Source organism: Cataglyphis hispanica, chromosome 1, assembly GCF_021464435.1.
Source record: "Cataglyphis hispanica isolate Lineage 1 chromosome 1, ULB_Chis1_1.0, whole genome shotgun sequence".
NCBI lineage: Eukaryota > Metazoa > Arthropoda > Insecta > Hymenoptera > Formicidae > Cataglyphis > Cataglyphis hispanica.
This window is the reverse complement of record NC_065954.1, coordinates 4,512,847-4,537,152: the sequence shown is the minus strand read 5'-3', so window position 1 is coordinate 4,537,152 and position 24,306 is coordinate 4,512,847. Positions and strand designations below refer to the sequence as shown.

Here is a 24,306-nt window from a genome sequence, read left to right as displayed (position 1 = left end):
TAGTTAAAATTTGATTTTTGTAACAAACAATTTTATAATCTCATTTTTTAAAATATACTTTTATTTGAGTATTTTTTTTTTCTTTTAATCTTTACATTTTTATTTATTATCTACACGCGATAATGCATTCGTCCTTGCAACTGACCTCAAATAAGTATTTGCGCATATATCCAATTGCAGGAAAGTGTGTTAAGGTCAACATACGGATTACGAGTGAGTCATGATCTTCGGCAATCTGTCAAATCGAGCGGAGAAAACCGGATTGGACTAAAATTACGCTAAATGGACCGCTCACTCTGAATTATCGGCGTTTCATGTGTCATCTCTTAGCATTGCGCTTCTGATAAACTCGTTTAAAAACGCTTCCAATTTCATTGTAACGAAATAGTAGTGGTGGTGGTGACCCTGTCGTGTCCGTTTGCACCAGGTACCGCTTATGGATCGGCCGGTTGCTATACCAGCACCCTCGCCCTCTCTCTCCCTTTCTCCATTTGTATCCACACCGCCTCTCGTCGGGGGTAAGAGAATCTCGAGTGTTATATCAATGGAGTCGGTCGTGAGTAGCCATACGGCGAAGTGGCTTTATGCTTTATCGTGACGGAAATGGCGCGCTGCCCGACCTTGAGAACGTCTAGAGATACTCGAGTGGGATTTCGTTCGGGCGACGTTGGCTGATAAGGAGCCGACGAAACAGACAAAGAAAAAAATCGGCTTTGTGGACATGACGAAGGTGCGATAGCACTTTTTCGCGCTTTTTCCCGATCGACAGCGAAGGGATATGTCTGAATGGGTGGTGTTTGCTTGTGTCGCGTTGGTCGCGGCAGCCAGGTTAACGCTGGCTCGATTCTCGATCGCGTGATCAGCCAGGCAAGCAACGAGGATCAGTGCCTGTTATATCGGCTTGCCAATTACAAGAAGGGCGGCGAGCTGATCGAGGCGTACAATCAGGGCGGCCAGCCAGAAGTGGAGAAATTGATGCGCGAGCAATTCGGTATGCTGATGTATGCGGACGGTAAGGGCCAGGTGATCAATCGCGCCGAGTATCTGCGCTGGAAATTCCGCGACCTCGAGCAGGTCGTGCTGCCGATCGAGGCCTCATTATCACGTTTCGATCCACTCGCGCAGTGGAACGATCACGAGGCCTGTTGGCAGATGCAGTACAGAGGCTCGCTGGGTGAGGCCTTGCTGCATGTTCTCATTATATGCGACACGCGAATACACACCAGAATAGCACGTATATTGCTCAAGTGTTTCCCGCGACTTGCTATTGACGTCGTCGAGGGGGAAGAGTATCTCGGTGCGAGCGCCCTTCACTTAGCGATCGCCTATAACAACAACGAGCTCGTGCAGGATCTGGTCGATGCGGGCGCGATTATCTCACAGCGGGCTATCGGTAGCTTCTTTCTACCGCGTGATCAGCAGAGAATGAATCCCGCTAGAAACACCGATTACGAGGGACTCGCGTATTTGGGCGAATACCCGCTCGCTTGGGCCGCCTGCTGCGCTAACGAGAGCGTCTATAATCTGCTGCTTGATTCCGGCGCCGATCCTGACGAGCAGGATTCTTTCGGAAATATGATTTTGCACATGGTCGTAGTTGGCGATAAATTGGTGCGTATTAAAAGTAAAGAATAAACTTGTCATATCATATCCGATAAAACAGCATCACACCAGATCATTATTTATTCCTAGAAAAGCATCTTTTTTATTTTTCTGAATTGAATAATTATTCGCATTTCCTAGAGAGTTATTTTATATTTTATTACATGCAAAGCATTTAAATCGAAAATTTTATATTTTCTTCTGTATAAATTAAAAAAATTTACATTTTGTTCTGATTTTATTCATGTCATCCGCGTAAATCTTGACTCCGTCTTATAATAATTAAACGCGAAAATTGACTTTTGTCATTCTAATGGAATAGAGAACAGAGAATCATTGTTTGACGTAGGATATGTTCGGCTATGCTCTGCGACATCCGAAGCTTCCCGCTCGCAACGGAATCGTGAATGCTGCGGGTCTGACCCCGTTGACACTTGCCTGCCAGCTTGGGCGTGCCGAGGTCTTTCGTGAGATGCTGGAACTGTCCGCGCGGGAGTTCTGGCGTTACAGTAATATCACCTGCTCGGCATATCCCCTCAATGCCCTCGACACGCTGCTACCAGACGGCAGAACAAGTACGTCGTAAAGCTAATCGAATTACGCCGAGACGATTCTACGAGAATCGCCATTCATGGTTCACCGAATCGTGCGCCTTCAAATGAGCCCTCACTTTGTCGCGTGTTCCTTAATTAATTGCGACGAATCAAGAGCGAGATGTTTCCGAATAGTAGTATTAGTATCGTAGTGACACTGCATCACGTCTCGTTGCTCTTCTTTCATCTATTATATACACGTAGCATTCCTTTCTCTACTTTTTCTTTTTTGCTCTCAGTCCTTTTATGTTTCAAAGATTTAATTTGCTTTAATTTGTTCTAGAGAAATAGTGAATAATGAATTAAATTTTTCTTTACTCGCGGTGCAGCATTCCTTGCTGAGAAAAATCTCTTTTTAAATTTATGCAATTTTTTTTTGATTCTCTTAATTTCGAAAAGAAGTTATGCAATATTTTTATTTTATTTCAATTTTTAGTATTATTAGTCTGATTTGTTTTATTTTTGATATCACACATTTAATATTTTTGTTTTTTTTCTTCATTATTTCTTTTCTCTATTTTTTTATATTTTAACATATGTTTTTGGATACGAAATAAATCAGTATTATATTTTATTCTACTCTACCTTTTTGCTTCTCTTGCTTTTCACAATCTCGAATATATTTTAAGACAGGAACAAAGTATTTCGTCAGGAAGATTTTCGGAATATTCGATAAATTATTCCGCACTGGATTTTTTGCGCTATATCATACGTGCTTATGTAAAATTGTCCTCACGGTTTCCAACATACGGCTTGTCCTCCATGTAAAGCGTCCCAACAAGAAGAAGGCGGGATAGAGCAAAAATTGTGACGCGAGTGTCGGCGACAGGAATAGAGGAGGTAGCGAACGAGAGGAAGAGGACTAATATAGCGAGAACAAGAAGGGACTATCTTCTCCCGTAAAATTGGATACGAGGGCAAAATCGAGAACAAAATCAGGTTGCAAAGTTCTCAGGGGAGAAAAAAAGAAAATTTACAAAGTTTTCTTACACGTCGAACGTGTGTCGCAGCTGGATAGTAAACCATACTGCCAGCAACTTCTCGCGACATTGCATACGATATAACATGCTACTCGCCAGTAAAAACTGGTTGATATTGGCTCGTTATCGTCGTTCCTTTCGCCATCGTTATCGCGTCGATATTTTCCTATTTTGATGATAATTTAGAATTGAAATCGATTTTTCATTTAATTGAAATCCGGCGAGATAAATGAAATATTTTTAGGAAGCGTGATACAAATTGCAGCGATATAATTTGAAGTTGACAATTTATATCGACGATTTAATTATACAATAGAAAAATTTGTACATTTTTAAGTTTTATTAAATGTGTTTCTGGTTGATAATTTTTTGTTTTGTTTTGTTATAAAAGTCATAATTTCAATGACAACGATCAGTATAAATAAAAACCATTCAACAAAAAGATTTCTTACAAAATTTTTTTCATTTTTTTCATTATTTTTTGTTACGATTTACATCGATATAAAAATTTAACTTTTCTTTAATATTTATAGAAATAAAATATATATGTCGATATAATTCGTCAACTTCAATCTATATTGCTGCAATTTGTATCATGCTTCCTAAAAATATTTCATTTATATTATAGAATGCATGTGTGTGCTAAAGCAAAAGTATTAAATTGATTCGCTTTAAAATAACCATATTTTTTTTACTGTCATAAAAAATTGTCAACAAGTATTTATTGACATTTGAGCGCGAACCGATCATGATGATATCTTCATGACAGCATTCTGTCCAAGGAAGTGATACAATTTGGTTTTACCCTTATCATGTCACTAAAATTTCCCAACAAAGAACCGCCGAGAACAAGGGCTGAAGAAAGTTCTGCATGTTGTCGCATGCTGCGTTCGTATTTTAAGAGCTCTATCCCCAATCAAACTTGCGTGAAATTGTATCGAAGTTTGCTGCTGAACAACGGAAAGCGTTACCGAGAAATGGATGCGTTCGTGGGCGCGGCTTTTCCCGGGTTATTCGCGAGTAAGAATACACCGCGAAGCGGATGCCTGAAATCGCGGTGGGTCGTAGCAGGATGCAATTACGGGCATTTAACGAAGTTTCGAGATTAGCTGCGGATCCGCAGCGCAGTGCGACGCGGTGCACGGATGTTTGCGTTTCATTTAGTTTCGGAATCCATTATTCCTTCGATCTCTCTCCTTCTTAGCCGCCTTGTCCCTTACTCATCTACTCTATTTACCTGTCCTCGTGGCATGGTAGGGGGAGGGAGGACATATTTTTGTCGGGGCAAATGTCGCCCTATCTTGTAAAGGTAAAGGATGATGACGGGCGCGTCCGGATGGAAAAAAGTAAGCGAAACGGCGAGAGAACAGTCTTATAGGAAGGCGAGTTGCATTTTCCACAAATCTCTTCTACGGGGGGCGTTTAATTACTCCAAAACCAAGATCAAAGTTAGGGAGTGAGAGGGAGATAAAGAGCGGACCAAATCGGAAGAATGTGGGTTAGAGGATGATGGCGATTGGCCAAAAAAGTCTCGACGGCGACGATGGTCAAAGATCGAGCTTTCAGCGGAAATTTTTCCATTCCCTTCGTCGACGTTCTCTACCGACGTTTTTCTCTCGCTTTAATTCGGGGCTTGCGTCGTAAGCGCGCGATGCTCACGCGAAATGTTATTTTCGTGTAACTTCCGCTATCATATCTGCGCTAGAAAAAAATCACGCTGCAAACAAAATTTCGAGATATTCCGGCGCGCAATTTGTGCTGTCATTTTTCACGACACAATCATACACGAATTAATTCTCTGTGGCACATAAATATACGCACTGATAATAAATAGATATTGAAATAAGAACATGAATATGATGTGTGAATATTTTGCGAAATTGTTCAAAAATTTTTTAATATAAACAACTTTTTACATCACATTTTCACATGCTATGTTTATGCAAATTTATGTGTGGCACGATTAACTTGCGAATAATCTTACAACAATGTTTGTCGCATGTAAATGTCACGACGCGACGTCACACTGAGACTTTGAGACGCTTACAGTATTCTTAGCAGGTTCTGATACGCGATCGTTAAGACGCTTGCTCTCTTCATATAAACTCCTATTTCAGACTTTTTTTTCGCGTGTCTTTGATAGTTCTCGAATGCAAACGAGACTGCGAAAATTGATCTGTAAAAACAAAAATATTCCATTTGATCGTATAAAATATTTTATTTTATTTTAATTTTCTTAAGTACATTGATCTAAAATTTACATTTATTAATATACATTGGAGAATATCGAGAGAAAATATGTACATCTAAAAAAATTTGCATATTATAAAAAAATTTCTTCACTATAGAAAATAATTTCTACGATGCGAGAGAAAGAAATACGGTTTCTGTTTTATAAAAATTAATACTGAAACTTAACATTAAATTTGGTTGCTCTTTAGTAAAATTAATAAAATCTTTTAATTTTTAGTAGCTAAGTAAATGAGTTCGCATAAATCTTTGTGTTTTATGTTATAACAAAAGCTGTACATGTAAAACATCTTGATTTCATGTTGGTCTGTAAGAACTATTTGTTATATTTTGCCCGAGCAGCATTACGTTAGCTACGTTATGCATTATGGAAAGAGCAGAAAATTATGTTAACGAAGCGATTTTCTTCGCTTTACTATATTTGTTGGCATTTATATTTATAGACGATATGATACTAAATATACATAGAGCTCATATGTACGTACATATCGAAAATTTCCGCGAATGTGTCGATAACAGTTGTCTATAGGATATTCTCTTTATACAGGCGATAAAATTTAGTGATATATGTTCTATATCAGTTTATATAAAAAATACTTTTTGGAGAACTTTTTATTACCTCTGCAAATTATTATGTTATACTATATTTTTATCATAGAATATATCTCAACTTTTTGACAACAAACGCGAAATTTTTGCTATTTATTTACATTTTTCGTATTTAATTTATTTAATTTTTAGTATCAAACGTGAAATATATATAAATCAAATTTTCGTCAGAAAAATTGTTTCAGAACTTGACGACACCCGGTAGACACCAATGCGATTTTAATTATCTGTTGAGCTCCTACTGTCACGGAGCTTCTTTCTCTTCTATTATTTAACTTCGATACCAGAACCTATCGACTTGTCGACCCGAGAGAAACAGAATTGTGTCTATTTCGAGAACATCTAGTACAAAGTCGCATATCGCAAGTTTTATCGCGATGGCAATAATAGAGAACCTTAGAAATTAAGTGGTAAAAAATCCTATAAAAAAGAATAGGTTAAATAGATTATCTTATAAAAATATCTTATAAAAATATATATTCTAGAAATATATAAAAATATATATTTTAGAAATAATTTATTTTTATAAAGTAATTGAATAAATATGTAATTGGATATAATTTAATTGTTTTGAACAGCATAGAATCGAATTTATATATAAGCCATAGTCTCTAAGACTTTGTATTGTTAAAGAGATTTAGCTTCTGCCTTATATTTTAAATAACTTACAAATAATTTATTTCTAATTTGAATATATTAATTTTATTATTATTATTATGGGAAAGAGTCTCTTTTTTGTGCTATACACAAATAAATACATAGTTTAAACGTCATCTATTACGAAGAGATACATTCTAATTAATTTTGCAATCGATTCTCCAAAACAAATATTGCCGATCGAAGGAGATGGAATGCCAAAGTGGTACTTTGTTATTTAAGCTCGCGGTTCAATGTCCGGCCGAGGATTACTAGATAGCAGCCAAGAGGATATACTCTAAGGGAAACTTGGGGAAAACTATACAGCTTTGCGCGTAGTCTAAAGTCAGATATAATTACGCGCTGCGGTAACAGATACGCGTTAGTAACTTCGGTTTGGAGCCGGGAGATCAGTGGCCATCATGCAAAATTGAAGACCGGATGATTGAAGATATTGATATTAGCATCGAACCTCGCGCGCAACCGGTCTGTGTGAAATCCACAAGCTATTCCCTGAAATTATAAATGTATAATCATTCGAGAGCATCTCAGCCAGTGCAAAATCCTCTGCATATGCTGTGTATTTGTTATCGGATTTCAAAATTCTGTCTAAGACATTTAAATTTTTTCCGTTCACCATTTTTATTCTCTAAAGTTTTATATGAATAAAGGAAATATTATGTAACGCAAATATCGCAAAAGATATTGAAGTAATATGTTAAAATAATATGCTCTAGACAATCTCTAAAGCCGAGAAATTGTTTTTGACGGGTCAAGCTACCTTCACTTGTGTCGAGCGGTAATTAAGGACTCCCGAGGATACAATCCTCCAAGTTCCAATTACTTTAGCGCTCGCGCCAAAGCCGGGCAAAGTGCGACGACAGATGCATACGATCGATACACAACTGAGACTCCTAGTAACGCGAACATGAACGTTGCGCTTAATAATACATTGATACGATTCGATAGAATGAAAAGACGTATTATATCGATCGCGTTAAAATGTTTAAAAGTCGATAATCGTAATTCAAATATTTAAATGTCAAGCTCGCAAACTGAAATTATTGGAATGTCACGGAATGTCACGGATCGCTTGTCGCACGCCAAATACATATACGAATATTTTGCGGCTACGGCGTATCCTTTCTTCAGTGATTGCGTTCGTTTTCAAACGAAACATTAACGGCATCAGAAATTTTGTCCTCTGATCTTACGGCGGCAGCGGCGGCGGAAAATTTCCGCTCTTATGGCGGGAAACTTTCGTGCCGGATGCGGGAGCGGAAGAGGAAAGTCGAAAAGGCGCACCTGCACCTGTATACACTGCACGCTATATATGCACGCTCACTAATGCAAAACCCATAATTATCGCGGCACAAACCCTAAAGCGATGTTCCATTAACCGCAAATGGCTCTCTCCGAATTTCTATTTCAGACTGGAACTCCGCGCTATTTATCATTCTGAACGGTACGAAGGAGGAGCACTTGGACATGCTGGACGGTGGTATTATTCAGCGATTACTTGAGGAAAAATGGAAGACTTTCGCGCGAGTAAGTGCGTCCACGTGATGGCGTTCCTGCTCGTTCCTCGTTGAATTATAAGACGTTACTATATTTCTAAGTTTTTCAACATCTCGTCGCTTTTATGTTTGACTTCGCCACAATGACTTGACATTTTGTTTGTAACGATAGACTTATGTAGCGCACCAATAAGTATCATCTTTTATTAATTCAACTTTTAGTGTCATTTCGAATATCTATTTCTTTTGGTAATTTTTTTCGAAATGGTAGAAAAATAAGATAGTAGTAGTCTTGTCAAAGATAACTTTAATCAGCAGCATATCAGAAAATAAATATTTCCATGGAATATTTCGAAATTAAGATATATTATTTTAAAATGCGTGTATTGTGTCCGTGCATGTCGTAGAAAAATAGAATTATATCGTGACATTACTCAGGATATACTATATTTAATAATAATATATATATTTTTGTATCTAAAAATTAATCGTTATCAAAAATTATCGCTTTAATAAGTAAAAATGATCGTAAAAAAATGAGATCTTCTATTTTAAATATTAATTAAAGGTGAACGGTGAACCAATTCTAAATTTTCAATCAAAGAATCTATTATTTGTAAGAATGTTCTATATATATATATATATAGAATGCATTTAAAGATATTTCTATTCACTGAAGCAATTTTAAATGTCGCTAAGCTATATTTTAGGACATCGCGACCATTTTAAAGATGATCCGTTTACATCGCGATAAGCTTTTTCGTTTGTATATTTTATATAGTCGACGACGAGTCGCCTGGACAAATACCGATAAATAATTACAAAGCTGTTCGAGTCACAAGTGAGCTATCGAATATATCGGATAATATCGAGTAATAAATTTCTTCTCTAGAATTTTAAAGAAAAAAGATTTTCTCTTATTAAATCACTATTTTAGATAATTTTGTAAACTTTTTTTTCGGGAAAAAATTTAAATGTTAACATATTTAGGAAACATTAATTTTTGAAGAAGAAAAACGCAAGAATATATGAAACTGATGTTTATTAAAAATTGATAGATGTAACGATTAAATTTTTACGGTACTTCGATCAAGACGCGCGTTTATAATTCGTTTATATCATCTCGTTATTGGTTTACGCGACATGGAGTACGATTTCTCTTTCTCTTTCTCTCTGTTTCTGTCTTTTTCTCGTGACTTCAAACGATTAACATCGATCAGCCGATCGGCCGAATGACGTCGATGAGGCTTTCGGTGATGGTAGTATAATTTGCGCCGGTTATTTCAAGTCACTCTGTCGTGGGCCAATGGTGGCTCAGTGATTTCGAAACGATGGCTATCGGAGTTATACGGGCGGACTGTGATTGCAATTACGCTCGCATCACAAACAAGCTTTCGTACGTACGTTAAAGGCTCTAGCAGACGAGCCCGCGTATCGCGCATATTATAACTGCACCGCGTCCATAACGTGTCCCATTTATGGCACTAATCACGACCACACTCGGACCGCACGTAGACGTAATATACAGTATTACTGTATTCGTCCGGTTATGATTTCCCTATTATCGGATCATATAGGAGTCAATCCCGAGAGTATTTGGTTAGAGCGATTTTATCCGTTAAACGAGGCGCGTACAATGGTCGCTTTACAAATAAGCGGCGCGATAAAGTGGAATAAAGATAAAACGGAAGACGTTAAACGTTGCATTTGTTAATTGGATTATCGCGCGATAATATGATTACGTGCGGCGACATCGTGGAATATTCCAACAATGTCATGTTAATTATGGAATTTTTTTCACGTTTAGAATTGACTCACAACTTTTGAAATTTTGCGGGAAATTAAGAAGTTTCTTGACTTGTTCAGAATTGATGTTACTTATGAGTAAACAAGCGTGCGATATTAAATGTACAACAAAAAAAGATTATTTTTATCGTATTCCGCGTCAAGAGTCAGACATCATCTAATTCTATAAATAAATTGTCACTCTCGATAATCAAGATCCGCGAATAAATACGACCGATTTAATGCGAGAGATCAGAAATGCGTCATCTCGAATGTTTATCTCGCATCCGGAGAGATCTTTTGAGCTTAGCTCCGGCACCGACGATATTTTCGCGTATTCCGCTTGCCTTTACATTACCGCTCATAAAACTTTGCTCTTATGTCCCGGCCAATCGATGCGGAAAGTTTTGTAGATGCATACGCCGACGTCTGTTCTTCACTGAAAAGTTGCAGTTCCTGAAGCGATTGATTATCTTGGTGTTTCACCTGGCCTCGCTGTCCTTAGCCGTATACTTCAGGCCCGCAGACATGGATGCTGTGCTGCTGCAGTGGCCCGAGGAGATAACGGACGTCGTCCGCACCGCGGCGGAGTGTATCACCGTATTGGGCGTGCTCAATTATATCCTGGTACAGCTGGGTGGCGAGATGATCAACGTCGGACCGCTGTCGTTTCTGAAGCAACTGGTAGGCATTGCAAATTTTTTCTATGCGATGAGGTAGTCATCAGGGACGTTTTGCTGCTTGTACAGTTATAGTTGGGCTCGAGAGACTCATTATTTAAGTCGCGAAAAAAATGACACGATACTAGCTCAACAGTTTTCTCTCTATTCCGTCATTAAGTATAGACTATTACACAAACAATATATAAATTGGAGTTAGAATTTGAACTGAGATTTGTTGAAGTAAATAAATTTTGTTGAAAAAAAAAAAAAATAAATAAATAAAGAAGAAGAAATTTTGAACAGATTATCATTGTGCGTGAGACTCAAGATGTTTGCTTTCATAGGTAAAAAATATCTCCTTGTTTACATAATCAATTCTTCATGTAATAAACACGACTCGGAATCTTTAAGTCAACTAAAATGCTCCTGCTTATCATCGTCGCTGCATCATCTTTGTCGTTTCGACCGATCGCAAAACGTCCCGTTGTTTCGTTGAGCTCGCAACGCTGATACTCTCAACGGTACAATTTCAATGCGCCAATACCGGCTAAATGCGACTGGTTGCGCAAATCCCGAGGCTAGTGAACTGTAACGGATCTGTGGATCTATCGAGGTATATTCCGCTATGGAAGCTGCATGTTCGTGCCGCTAATCTTTCACGCGTTAATAAGACCGATGGATAAGAAAAAGATAGGTTGATGATTACGGGAGCATTATGTATAACGGTATAATGGCAGCGGTATCGATATTAACAACTAGTTCTTTCTGTTTTTTTTTTATTAGCCTTATTAATTCGTGACATGAATAGAAATGTTATATAAATTGAAAAAAATTTAGATCAATTACAAATAATTAATTCATTCCTGTTTATTTGATTTGTAATAAACCGGATCATATTAAATATCATATTATTAGGAAATTAAGAAACATTTATAGATTTCTTTTTTATTTTGTAAAAATGAACGTGTATATTTTTATAAAAACACGATAAATGTACGTCTCTTTTAATTATCTCTTACTAGATTAATGCTGCCATAAAGGATTTATAATAAAATTTTATTATTTCGCATGATCATATTATAGTTGAATATCAGTAGGAAAATGAAATTTCAGAAAAGACAATGCCAGTAGTAGAATGATTGATTACCTTGAAAACATTTTCGATAGAGGCGATATTTCCTCGATATGTCCTCGATAGTGATAAAAATGATTTTTTTTCCGGCAAACTATAAACACGGAAATAGTATAACTAAATAAAATTTTCTCTTTTATATTATAAAAAGAATTTATAATATATAATTTTATAATATATAATTTTATATATATACGTATAAGTATATACCTTCTATTTTAATACAAATTTTAACTAAAATGTCTATATGTAAATATGTGTGATATAATTCATGTTATTTCTTCTCAAGTCAAGGATTTTCACAAGAGATCGCGAAAATGTAGAAAATATCGACATAGGCATGGCGTGCATGCCTATCGGCTATCTATCCACATCTATCAATTAAGAGAGAATATATTGTACATATATATGTACATACCGTTGGTTATTGTTGGTGCTGGATCAATAGCATATATATACGCTGCTCCGTTCCAATACAATCGGAACGATGTTAAGCTATATCGTTGCATTATTAAACGCGAGTCCCAATCCGCGCGTCCGGTTCGATTTGCGGATAATTAATACCGGCGGCGATTTAAAAACATTAACGCGCGTGAGCCTACGAGTTTCATTGTCGGACAATGTGTAATTTCCTCAATCCCTTGATGGCCAAAAATATTTTATCTGATCGCACGTGCAAATATAAGCATAATGTACTTTAATTTTTTATATTCTCATAATTACTGTATGTGGCTGCATTAGCATAATCAAGTGCTTATTAAAAGATCACGCAAAAGTGTTTAAAATACAATACGCATATATATATATTTATTATATATTTTTTAAAATATTAAACATTTATTTATTTTATACCTTTTCAAAAGAATTTATGACATTTCCGATTGGTGTAAAACTAAACAAGAGAAGCAGAAAAGAAAATGTAGAATGTTTGTACACATAATATAATAAAAGTCAAAGATGAAATATTTTCCTTTTGCATATTGAGCAAATTTTGCTCTAGGCGTTATCATCGATGCAGTCAAATCATAGGGAGGTATCGAACTTACACGAAAATATCGATTCCTCTGCGGACGTTCCTGAAACGTTGCAAGAGTGCATGCGGCTGCACTAACGTTCCTGCGCGCATTTGCATTTCAGAGCCACGAACCGGCCAAGTTGATATTCGTGATCAGCAATCTACTCATTCTCGCGTGCATTCCATGTCGTATCGCCGGAAATCGGCACGCGGAGGATGCGATACTGACGTTCGCCGTACCTGGCTCGTGGTTTCTTCTCATGTTTTTCGCCGGGTAAGTAATAATGCAAGAAACACGCAGAAAGGAAGGGATCAAGGAAGAGGGAAGGGGAGGAAGAAATGGCAGAGGAGGTGTCACTGCGAAATTAAAGTGCTTGCAATTTATTGGTCCTGCGACCAGGACACACCCGTTACATCTCTGTCATCGCGTTTGTTTTACACATCATTTTAGCAGCTGACAACCGTCACGTGTAATCCGGTGACGTGTTTGCAACCACATGTATATATCGCTTTGCCAATTTACCGGACTGAATAGCGAGTAGATCTTTTTCTTTTGTAACGCGACCGATGTATAATTTAACGTCCTGCTTGTATATAATTTAATATATTTTTATCTAGAGAATTGTGTGCGTAGCGTACGTAGCGTAAAAAATAATCGTGATTGGTTATTTTTACATTATCCGTAAAAAGGGATGCCGGTTAAATATGGTAGATTAGCGAGGGAAACATAACGGAATATTAAGGGCAGAGTTGAAAAAAAATATTTCTATTTTTATAAAAGGATGCATTTACTCTCTCCATGCAAGTTATTTTAAAGAGAAATGTTTGGTATTATTAGCATGCATTAAATATACGATAATCCGATTTGTGGAAATGTTCCATTTTTCAGGAAAAGCTTGCGGAATTTTTAATGCCCGATAAAAAATTTTATCGTTATATATTGTTTCCTATTATATTATAATTATTCTCTCTTAAATACTACTACACTCTGTATGTCATTATAAATTCCCTACATTTGACTCGACATACATCGATTTCTTTTTACGTATCACGTAAATATTTCACCGCAAATCACTATAACTCATTATAGAAAATCATTCTGCAGATGAAATTTCCCGTTACGAAAGAATGGGAAAAGAACTTTAATAAATCGTGAATTCGCCTCGTTTGGTTTGTTACGTGAACAACACGGTTCTCACAAACATTTTCTTACTTAACGACACTTTGACGAATGTCGACGTACCTCCTGTCGGATGTACTTCCGCGAAAGATGGGACAAATCGTTTATTGAGAGGCGAGGAGACGTGCATTCGCATTGTGCTTATACGTTCCTAATACGTGATATCAAAGCTACGTGATCGACATTGAAAGTGGCCGGATTGCAGCTGCTCCTTTCGACAAACTTTTCGGTTTGTTCCACCGCAATCCGACTGCGCACGTAAACATATCACTAAGATGTCATATTTCGATGCATACACGTGGAGTATCAGATAAATGTCAATCGTTTTTTTTTTTTCAGATCTCGCGTATGGATTGTTGTAAAAATATTTATCTCTTTTAATTTTGAAATTTTTAGCGAAGGAATTATAAGTGATACTTTATTTCAGATTTTTTTTTATACAAGTCAAAATATTAATTATTATTATTAGTAATTTTTAACTATTTATTAATTACTATCACGCGTGTTATCGTAATATTTATATATTTAGAGAAATATAGAAATTTAAATAAAGCTCTATCAGATTTACCTTCGTTTCTCAGAATTGAGGCCTAAAATAAATATCTAAGCGCGTGAAGTATCAATGCTCAGAGAGCATTATATAGGTTCTTGTGTGCCCCCTTTCTTGGATGCCCTCCAGCTGTGCCCAAGATATAACGTGCTTAAGAGCTGGCTATAAGGTATACAGAGAAGTTCACGAAACTTGTACAGGCGCAAAGAGTGTATATTGAATTTAAACAAACGTAAAATGGAGGCCCGTCGTAAATGGTACATCGTAAAGCACTTAGGCCGTAACTTTAGAGGCGGTTGTAGCAGACTCCCGTTAAATTTTGTGCGAAATTAATCTAAGGCGTGACTGTGGCTTATTGCCAAGCGAACGACAGCCGTGATGGAGGACAAGAAACATCGTGGCACCGAATACGCGGCAGCCTTTGAGGAATTACTGCACGTATACTTAAACAAAGTGGCGACTGGGATCCTCTAAAGAGGATCCTGATGGACAGTAATTACGCGTGGGAGAATGTTACGGTTCTTATACCGCTTTCAATAAATAAAATATATTATACTCTATTTTTTTATATGTGCAGAAACTGGTAATATAGTTAGCTCTCTTAAGCTACATTATCGGGGCTTGCGACTATATTGAAAAAATTAAATTACATTGAGAATGAAATCGTAATATTTTCTCACAATATTACTCGGAAAAAAATGGGATACAACGCTTTCTGAGTAATATTTTAAATTATAAAGCTAATTTTTCAAACTTTTTCTCATGATTCGGATATTGATTACAGCAACAATAATCGCGAAATTCTTAGTTTTAATCCATCATCGCAAGACGGATATGATGGCTCATCTGGTATTAATCCGGTATAATTATCCGAGCAGTTGCACGAGGGGGTAAAAAGAAAGGAAGAAAGCGTCTGTTTCTGGAACTTTGTTGAAAGTATAGCGGAGGAAGACTCGCATAGCGGAAACTTGTTTGCAAGCGGAAGTCGGCGTCCCTATTGATTTTCTCGGGACAACATATACACGATACCCGGAACACAACGACGTTATATCCCTCATCCAAGTTGCATCGCTTATACTGTTCTCGCTATAAACCCTAGACGAGTTATATCGGAGGCTCCATAGTGTCTTTTCTATCGCGGCTGTACCCTCCCTTGAACTTACTCCGTGAAAAAGACTGAAGATTTATGGGCGCCGGTAACCCTTGACAAGATAAGGTCAGCCATCGATTAACGAAAGAGGGTAGAATCGAACGACGACAACGTCGTCGTCGGAGTTAATGGAAACTCGATCGATGCTCTCTTTTCCGCTGTTATTCGTCGATCACGCTGTTGGTTTCGTTCGTACATTCGTTCGTTCGTTTTCACGAAGCCACGCGAGTCTCTTCAATCTTAATCCCGGCCGAATGACGAATCTGAAAAATTTGTCGGCCCGTCGACGCGCGCGGATACGGCGCCGGGATTAAAAAGCTTTTGTTTCCCTTCTCTTGTACCGATGGTGACGGCATCGATTTTAATCACTCGTCCTGCCGATTCCGATCCGCAATTCCGGCTCGCGTCCCCTTTATACTCACATATGATACATCCGAAACCGCTAATCTCGGATTACGTATTGTTTTGATTTTGATACCGATGCGTACTTTGATTTTGTTTACTGTTAGCTATAATAATATATGTATTGTCTTCAAAATGTAAAAAATTGACAGGCGAAAAAGAATGAACAGGATTCAGCAATATATTCAATAATAGTTGGCAAAAAAAAAAATAATTTATATAAACTATAATCTTTACTATATATATATATATATATATATATATATATATATATATATATATATATATACATATATATATTTGCCAAAATTAAAATATTTGTGAATTACATTTTTTATAATTTTAAAATATAATTATTAATTATTAAAAAATTGTGTATAATAAATTCATAATTATGAATAAGATATGTGAAAATTCTTAATATTATATTGATGAACGATATTGATTATATGCTAAAGTAAATTTCTCCATATAAATTGCTTCAATGTCGACGAGTGTAATACATTAATACTTCATTCGAAGTCTGCTTTATATTAGTAGTCGCGATTCCAACTTTGCGATAACAAAAGTGTCGTAACTTACTTACGCTGGTATTATAAAGTTAACGCAATCAGTAATGCGGTAACTTAAAATGAAATTTCCTCTCACTTTGAGCATAGCGATATTGATAAAAAAGAAAAAATTCTTTTAAACATTTAAAACGCTCTACATGCTATTGTAATGAATTTTCTCTTTTTCAATTTAGTTATGTCATTTTTATAGCATCGTTATCGAAATTCATTTGTGCACGTTTAAGATATGAGAATAATTTTAATTATTCGTGCTTTACAATATAAAGATATTTTAACAGCTTTTAATAGTTAAAAATCATAAATTAATGATCATAATTCACTTTTTCTCTATATATCTGTGTGACTCATTCAACATTTTGTAGAAATAGGAATATTTCCCTAAGAGATTTTATCGATTGCTTTAAGAGTTAATCAATGATATATTTAACTTTCTCAGCTAGGTAGAATTATTAGCATTTAATTATTTTACTACGTTATAAATTTAAGCTGCATGTAAGAAGAGTGGTTTATATATGCATGCCAAATAGCTGCACAAGCACTATTCGTGCCTGACCTATTCGTGTTATCGTGGTTACTGGAAATGCGATAACATGCGGTACACTGAATTTCAATATCAAGTGTTCAAAACTATGCACTTTTTAACTTATTAATCGAATATTTTGTTATCAAACGCCATTTATGTAAGTGTAATTTAATATTGATAAATCAAATAATATCTTTGTTGTAAAACGATATCACAACACAAAGATATTTACGAGAAATGCAATGATATAAAACGGATGATAAATTATTATTTCCAAATAAAATTACAAAGAAATCGAGTTTGAAACAGTAACCTTGAACAATATTGTACTACTCGGAATTAAATATATTAATTACGTGTACCACAAAAAAGATATACATCAATTTGTTTCCGCTATTTTAATTTGGCTTTGACGACTGATGGGTGCGAGCTAAAAAGCATATTATTTCGGCGGATTAGAGAGATGCAATTATAATGCATTCCATATGCACATATGCATCATATCGGCAAATGTTTTACGACGGATTTTGTATGCATAATATTATGCGTATTTGTGTCACGCGAGTGAAATCAATATCAATGACGTTAATAGATTGATTTACTCCGGACTTTGATGTGTGAATACTACTGAATGAAACGCGACATCTCATTCACTTAATAATGATAATTTTGTTGGTACCGCTAATATATGGATTACATAATTAAAGGCAAGATAAACTAGAATATATATATATATGTGTGTGCGTATATGTATATGAAATAAAATAAAGCTTCAAATTTTGTTTTTGTCACTTGATCATCTTTTTGAATATCAATTTCTTCTTGTAAAAAAAGAAAGCTTTTGTATATAGGCATCATATATTTTTATAATTTAAAGATTTATATTTTTATTTATTATATGTATTATATGTGATTTATTTTCCTTTTTCTCCAGAGCAATTCGATTGACCGGCCCATTCGTCACAATGGTGTACAGCATGATAACCGGTGATATGCTGACTTTCGGTATAATCTACACGATCGTGCTCTTCGGATTCTCGCAATCGTTTTATTTTCTCTACAAGGGGTTTCCAGGCGTGAAATCATCTCTCTATCATTCTTATCCTTCGACCTGGATGGCGTTATTTCAGATAACCCTTGGCGATTATAACGTAACGTAATAATATTATAAGCTATGTAAGCTTTGCCATAGATTATCACTTTATTGACATATCACTTTTTACCGTGAACCTTTATCTTGCACGCGTACACGCACATATATACATACATTCTCTCGTTTTTTTCCCTTTTTTTTTTTAGTCTGTGCACTCTGATATATAATATAATATTTGTCTAATGTGTCAACATTTGCAAGATATTTTTTTGACCGCTTCCTGCGTTATGAATATTCATCATCTAATTCGTTCTTGTGATTCAAATAAATTTCAGGGATTTTAAAGGATTACGTAAGGACATTAATTTAATCGTTTTACGTCAGAATTGCAATTAAATGTCACGCGTGCGCGCGTTTATATTATTTCAAATATTTTTGCAGTCAATGGCGTGTCAGGCCATGAAGCCATGAATCTTGAATTTCAATCACAGACAATTCCATGTCGCACAAAATGCACTACAATATGGTTTCCTGACAAAATTAAAGATTTAGCACGCCGGTCGCGCGCGTCCGCACAAATGGACAACGGATGTGCAAAATACGCCTGTCCAATAAAAATCATTGCTCGGTTTTGCAGTTCGTATAACGATTAACTCGCTGCATTGAATCAAAAAGAGAATGATACAAGGGAAGAGGTGAGATCGGAGAGGAGGCACGAAGTAGGAAGAATATGAGTTTCCGTTTGAAAATTCTATGTCGCTGCGGGCATGCAATATTGAACATTGATCGCTTATTTATTAGCGTGTATACCTATAATTGCCTCACGATATTTACGCGCGACAATTTACCGCCGTTATATTTATCCCATTGTATTTATACTCGCGTGTATTGCAGTATGCGGACTTGAATAACACGATCTATCCTAATTTGAGCAAGACCGTCTTCGCGATTTTTATGGTACTTGTGCCCATTTTATTGCTCAACATGTTGATTGCCATGATGGGCAATACATACGCACACGTTATCGAGCAAAGCGAAAAGGAATTCGTCAAGCAGGTTTGTATTAAAATATTTCACATTTTTAAAAAATTTAGTATTTACGAAAAATGTTTGTGTTTCCGGATTTTCTTAAGATAGCTTCCTTAAGATAGTACTGTCTTAGATAGTTTAAAAATAATTTTCCAATATGATGCAAATTTTCGAGTATCACATTAAAAACAAATTATTAATATTAAATATTAAATTTAAAGGAAATATACACTGTGTCGTATCAATTGATAAAAATAATAAAATAAAATAAAAATTGAATTTTTTGGATTTTATTGTTAACTTTTGTAAAAATTGTTTAATAATAAACATGATCTACTTAAATAAATAAATAAAACTAATAAAAATGATCTACTTAACTATGATGATACGAACATACAGATTACATAAATAAATTTTTTTTTTCTACATTAAGTGGGCAAAAATCGTGGTGTCCTTGGAACGCGCCGTATCGCAAAAAGATGCTCATAATTATCTGCAAGAATACAGTATCAAGCTAGGACCCGGCGACGATCCTAACAATCCCGCATCGGAGCAGAGAGGCGTGCTCGTTATTAAAAGCAAATCAAAGACTAAAGCGAAACAGCGTAAGGGCGCTGTAGCTAATTGGAAGGTGATTTATTTACTTATATTTGTTCTTTTTTTTTTGTATATATGCGCGCCGGCAATGCGTATACATGATTTATTCCATATTCGTGTATCAAGCGTCAGAATTTATTTATCGCCATCCCATTCAACTGATATAGGTTCTGGTATCGACTCTCGTAAAATGCACGCATCGAATTTTGCTACGATGTAATAAATTTTGTTATAATAGAATAACTACGCGAAATATTTATCCTAAAATGGGTTAAAAATTAATGGTTTTAATAATTCACCAAATTATATGTTTTCTTTAATATATCGACAAACGAATAGAAAATTATCATTGATACGATTTAAATATCTCTAGCATTATTTGAAGAAATTAAACATCGTTTCTATGAAATGGCATGACTATTAAAATTATTTTTTAAGTATCAATTTTTGTCTATAAAAGCAACATGAATAATCTGCATTGTTATATATGACAAGTCGTTTTAATTTTATTTTTTCGCTTCATCGCACTTTTGCAGCGAGTCGGAAAAGTCACGATAAACGAGCTGAGAAAACGAGGACTGACTGGCGAGGAGCTTCGACATATAATGTGGGGACGCGAATCCTTCTCCACTCCTGTACGAGTCAGGTAATGATACTTTCATTGCATCTCATCATATCTTTTTCACATTTCTCTCTAGAGTTATCCATATTCTATAATATTATATTTTTTTATTTAAAAATATTTACGTTGTTTTATTCTTTCGAGTTTCTCATATACATATGCTTCAATTTTACTAAAATTATTAATTAAATTATAACATACATGCTTATCATAATAATTATACTGATTGTACTTGTTTATATTATTTTATATTATAATTAGATAAAAATTTTTAAATAATACATTTTTTTTTCGACTCTGATTTTCTTTTATTATAATTTATTTGTTACTTTTTTATAATAATTATTTAATTATTGTAAATCCATATATACGACAAGAATAGTAAATCTGTTTTAATTACTGACTGATATTCTGTCTCACAACTGTTTGCAACTCGTAACGCATACATAGATTTATGATCGCCCTTGCGCCGGATGAGTCACTCTGTCAGAGAGACGGTGTATTCAGACGCGATACTTTTTATCACCTCGTAATTCCGTCGAGCATGTCATGTACAATCCGGACATAGTTAACGCCGGCGGCGTTTAGAAACAACGGAGTCCTTCATGGATTAGTTCTATGCTTCCACGTAACGAACGCGTAACAACGCGGTACGAACGTGACCGTATCTCGATTCTATTACATATTTATGAAGCTCGACGCGCGCGATGCGTTACATAATACTTATGTAGCAGGATGTAAGATGAATAGATCGTATATCTCTATTCAATAACAAAGAATCAGTTCCTCGAAACATGTCGGTCATGTCGGTAATATTCTGTGAAAATATCTTATATTACCTCACAAATTGAATACGACTTCCGCTCGCGCGTATATCTATACCACTCAAATATGATTTTATTGTTAATTCAATTCATTTTGTATCAATAAATTTTTGTTTTAAAAATTATATATATAATATAATATATAATATATATGTATATATATATATATATATATATATATATATATATATAAATTAATATTATAATAAGTATTGTTTATTGTAATGATTTTTTTGATAATAAATTTGTTGTTTTTTTTGAATAAAATATATTTATATGTGACAATCGATTTTCATGATATATCAATCCGTTCATGGAACATTGTGGCCGTGCAATAATTTCACGTGTATTATAGTCCCAATGCTGGCCAACCGCAAGTGTCGGCAGTTACTGCAGGTTTTGGTGATGCGTTAACCGCAGCTTTGGACGTAATGGCCTTTGCACATGACTTTGACTTATCCGCGGCGACAGAAGGTATACCCACCAATATCGATGCGAAACAGACAAAAACGACACAACAGAAAGCCATTCTCAACGACCAGATGAAAACGACCCAGAATAATCCGCAAACAGTGACGAGTGTTGAATCACATAAACAGCCCATTAAGGAGCCAACTAAATTATCAGGTCTTACGGATTTAATCGACAATTCTACTAATCCTGTGAAGGATGTAAAAGCGATGAATTTAAAAAATACCGTAAAAAATCGTAAGTACAAATAAAATTTTTTATTGATTTTAATAATTTATAACTATATTTGAAGTCTGCAAATTTTATAATTGTGTGTGTGTGCGAACGTGTAAAGGAATTAAATAATAAATATTAAATATATAGAAACAAAAGCGCTCGAAGCAGCTATTGAAGATCCATTTCTGGAATTAGTCATTGCTTCCGAGACTACAATAAATTATGAAATCTTACTGCAAATGGCGAAGTCTGCCCTAGCTGCCAGCGAAGCTTCGATGAAAACAATGGTTGATTCACAAATTTTGGCACATTTTGCCATGATCGCTCCGCCAGTCACTGAGAAGTCCATCGTTAAAAAGCAGTACTTTATAGAATCCAGTGATAACGATTTCGGTGGTAAGATATTTATTTCTATTTATTACTAAAATTTAAAAACGGTTTAAAATTCAATCACATTTTTTCAGTTTATTTATAGATGATATTTATAATTGTTGCTTTAAGTAATTTATATTTTAAATAGTCTATTTTTATGTGTAAACGTTATTTTATTTATAAATTTTGTATACAATATAACAATTATAACAATTGAAATTTGAAACATCTTTGGAGCAAAAATTTAAAATTTACTATTACGAAACAAGTCTATAGAAATAGTTATCTAAATAAAAAATGATAAAATTACAATAAAAATTGCAAAGTTCTCAAATTTTCTATAAATGTAAAATAAAAGTTTCTAACAAATATTTGTATATAAAATGTAAAAACGATGGTCACTAATTTTTAAGAACACATTTAAACGCGTATATATTTCACCTAAACGGAACTCTTTGGAACTCCGAGGTTTGGCAAATTATTTATTTTTTTTTATCTAACAGATCTTAAAGAATGCCATGTATATATTTACCTTTTTGATATAAACTGCAGAAAGATTTTTAATCATGTTTTATATGAGCGAAAATTTTTGATAATTTTATATGCTTGATGTATATTTTTTGTCGTCTTTTAGAAAAGTCATTTAATTTGTCATTGAAAATGTTAATTATTTTCTTAACGTTTCTATATATTTATTTATCGACAATCACCTGTGAAAAAAAAACTTTTATATATATATATATATATATATATATATATATATATATATATATACGCGAATTTATTATTATCGCGGAAATAAACGATTAATTAATTTCACGAGTAACAAATAATAAATTAAGTAAGTTATAAATTGCTCACCTTGCGGTTGTTCCGCCGTCGCCTGACAGTTTCCTAAATCTCCTTCTCTTCTCTTACTTATCCTTTGCTGCTCTTTCATGACACTTACACTCACTCGCGAAAACACTATTAATTACGATCACGCCCGCACTAATCAGCATAAGACGACGATTGCGCGGCACTTTATATGATATTTCTGATATTAATCGTATATATCGTATTTTATCTATTATTATATCACGACCAAGAAGCAACATAAAAATTATGTTTTTACAATGTTATGATTCACGAAGTTGGACATCCGAAAATCGCGCGACCAAATTGACACATCGCAATAATCTTATTGAATAAGATTAATATACTGCTCTTGTATTAAAATGATTCCTATATTAAAATTTAAGTGTTAAAGAAAATATATATAAATGAAAATTAAAGATAAACATTTGTAGAAAAATCGCAATATCTGAAAATGTTTTTGTTTTTCTGACTCGCGCAATGGATTTTGATCGAATAAACCACATAAAATACCTATGCATTTTAACATTAATGTATAAATGCCAAAGTTCTGCTATACGATTGGCGAATTTTATTTCCATTTATTTACTTTATATCGTGCATCGTGTATAAATTAAATTCCATTTGATTCGACACACATTCTGTACTTACAAAATATTTTGTTAATGATCGAAGATATTAATAACTAATGAATTTTGATATGACGGTAACATTATCTCGATACCGCATGATATTATGCGAACTGAGTTAATTCGTTTACGAATGTAACAAGGCAGACGCGTAAATACCACAACACGTATGTACGTATACGTATACAATATTTGTATCCTTTGTTTCTCACGGCATATAGCGTGCTATTGTTTACATTCCATAATCTTATTACTATTCGAGCAGCAAGTACGCAGCAACATGAGTCACTCCGTTTTCATATCATCTATACATTTTAAGATTTCCTCGTATTTTTCCTCTATTTAACAAGATACATTTGAAAATCTAAACATATTTAAAGGAATATTTAGCGTCGAATAAATCTTCGCAGTTAAACAATTTGTAAATTCTATCTTTTTTT

The 24,306-nt window shown here is 34.8% G+C and overlaps 1 protein-coding gene across 7 annotated transcripts in view; it reads left to right on the top strand.

Moving 5' to 3' along the window:
• The window catches only part of LOC126859345 (uncharacterized), a 35,880-nt gene that overhangs the window by 5,880 nt on the left and 5,694 nt on the right, over window positions 1-24,306 (top strand). For 3 of the 7 annotated variants that reach the window (XM_050610515.1, XM_050610507.1, XM_050610525.1), the window contains 11 exons: window positions 181-1,611; window positions 1,952-2,177; window positions 8,103-8,218; window positions 10,420-10,656; window positions 12,904-13,055; window positions 18,093-18,309; window positions 19,146-19,307; window positions 19,714-19,911; window positions 20,414-20,523; window positions 21,679-22,031; window positions 22,158-22,406. In XM_050610515.1, coding sequence (XP_050466472.1) covers window positions 787-1,611; window positions 1,952-2,177; window positions 8,103-8,218; window positions 10,420-10,656; window positions 12,904-13,055; window positions 18,093-18,309; window positions 19,146-19,307; window positions 19,714-19,911; window positions 20,414-20,523; window positions 21,679-22,031; window positions 22,158-22,406 — 2,845 coding nt within the window. In that variant the 5' untranslated portion in view covers window positions 181-786. The remainder of the gene's footprint in view (window positions 1-180; window positions 1,612-1,951; window positions 2,178-8,102; window positions 8,219-10,419; window positions 10,657-12,903; window positions 13,056-18,092; window positions 18,310-19,145; window positions 19,308-19,713; window positions 19,912-20,413; window positions 20,524-21,678; window positions 22,032-22,157; window positions 22,407-24,306) is intronic. The other 4 variants (XM_050610558.1, XM_050610569.1, XM_050610547.1 and 1 more) reach the window with 3 other exon arrangements.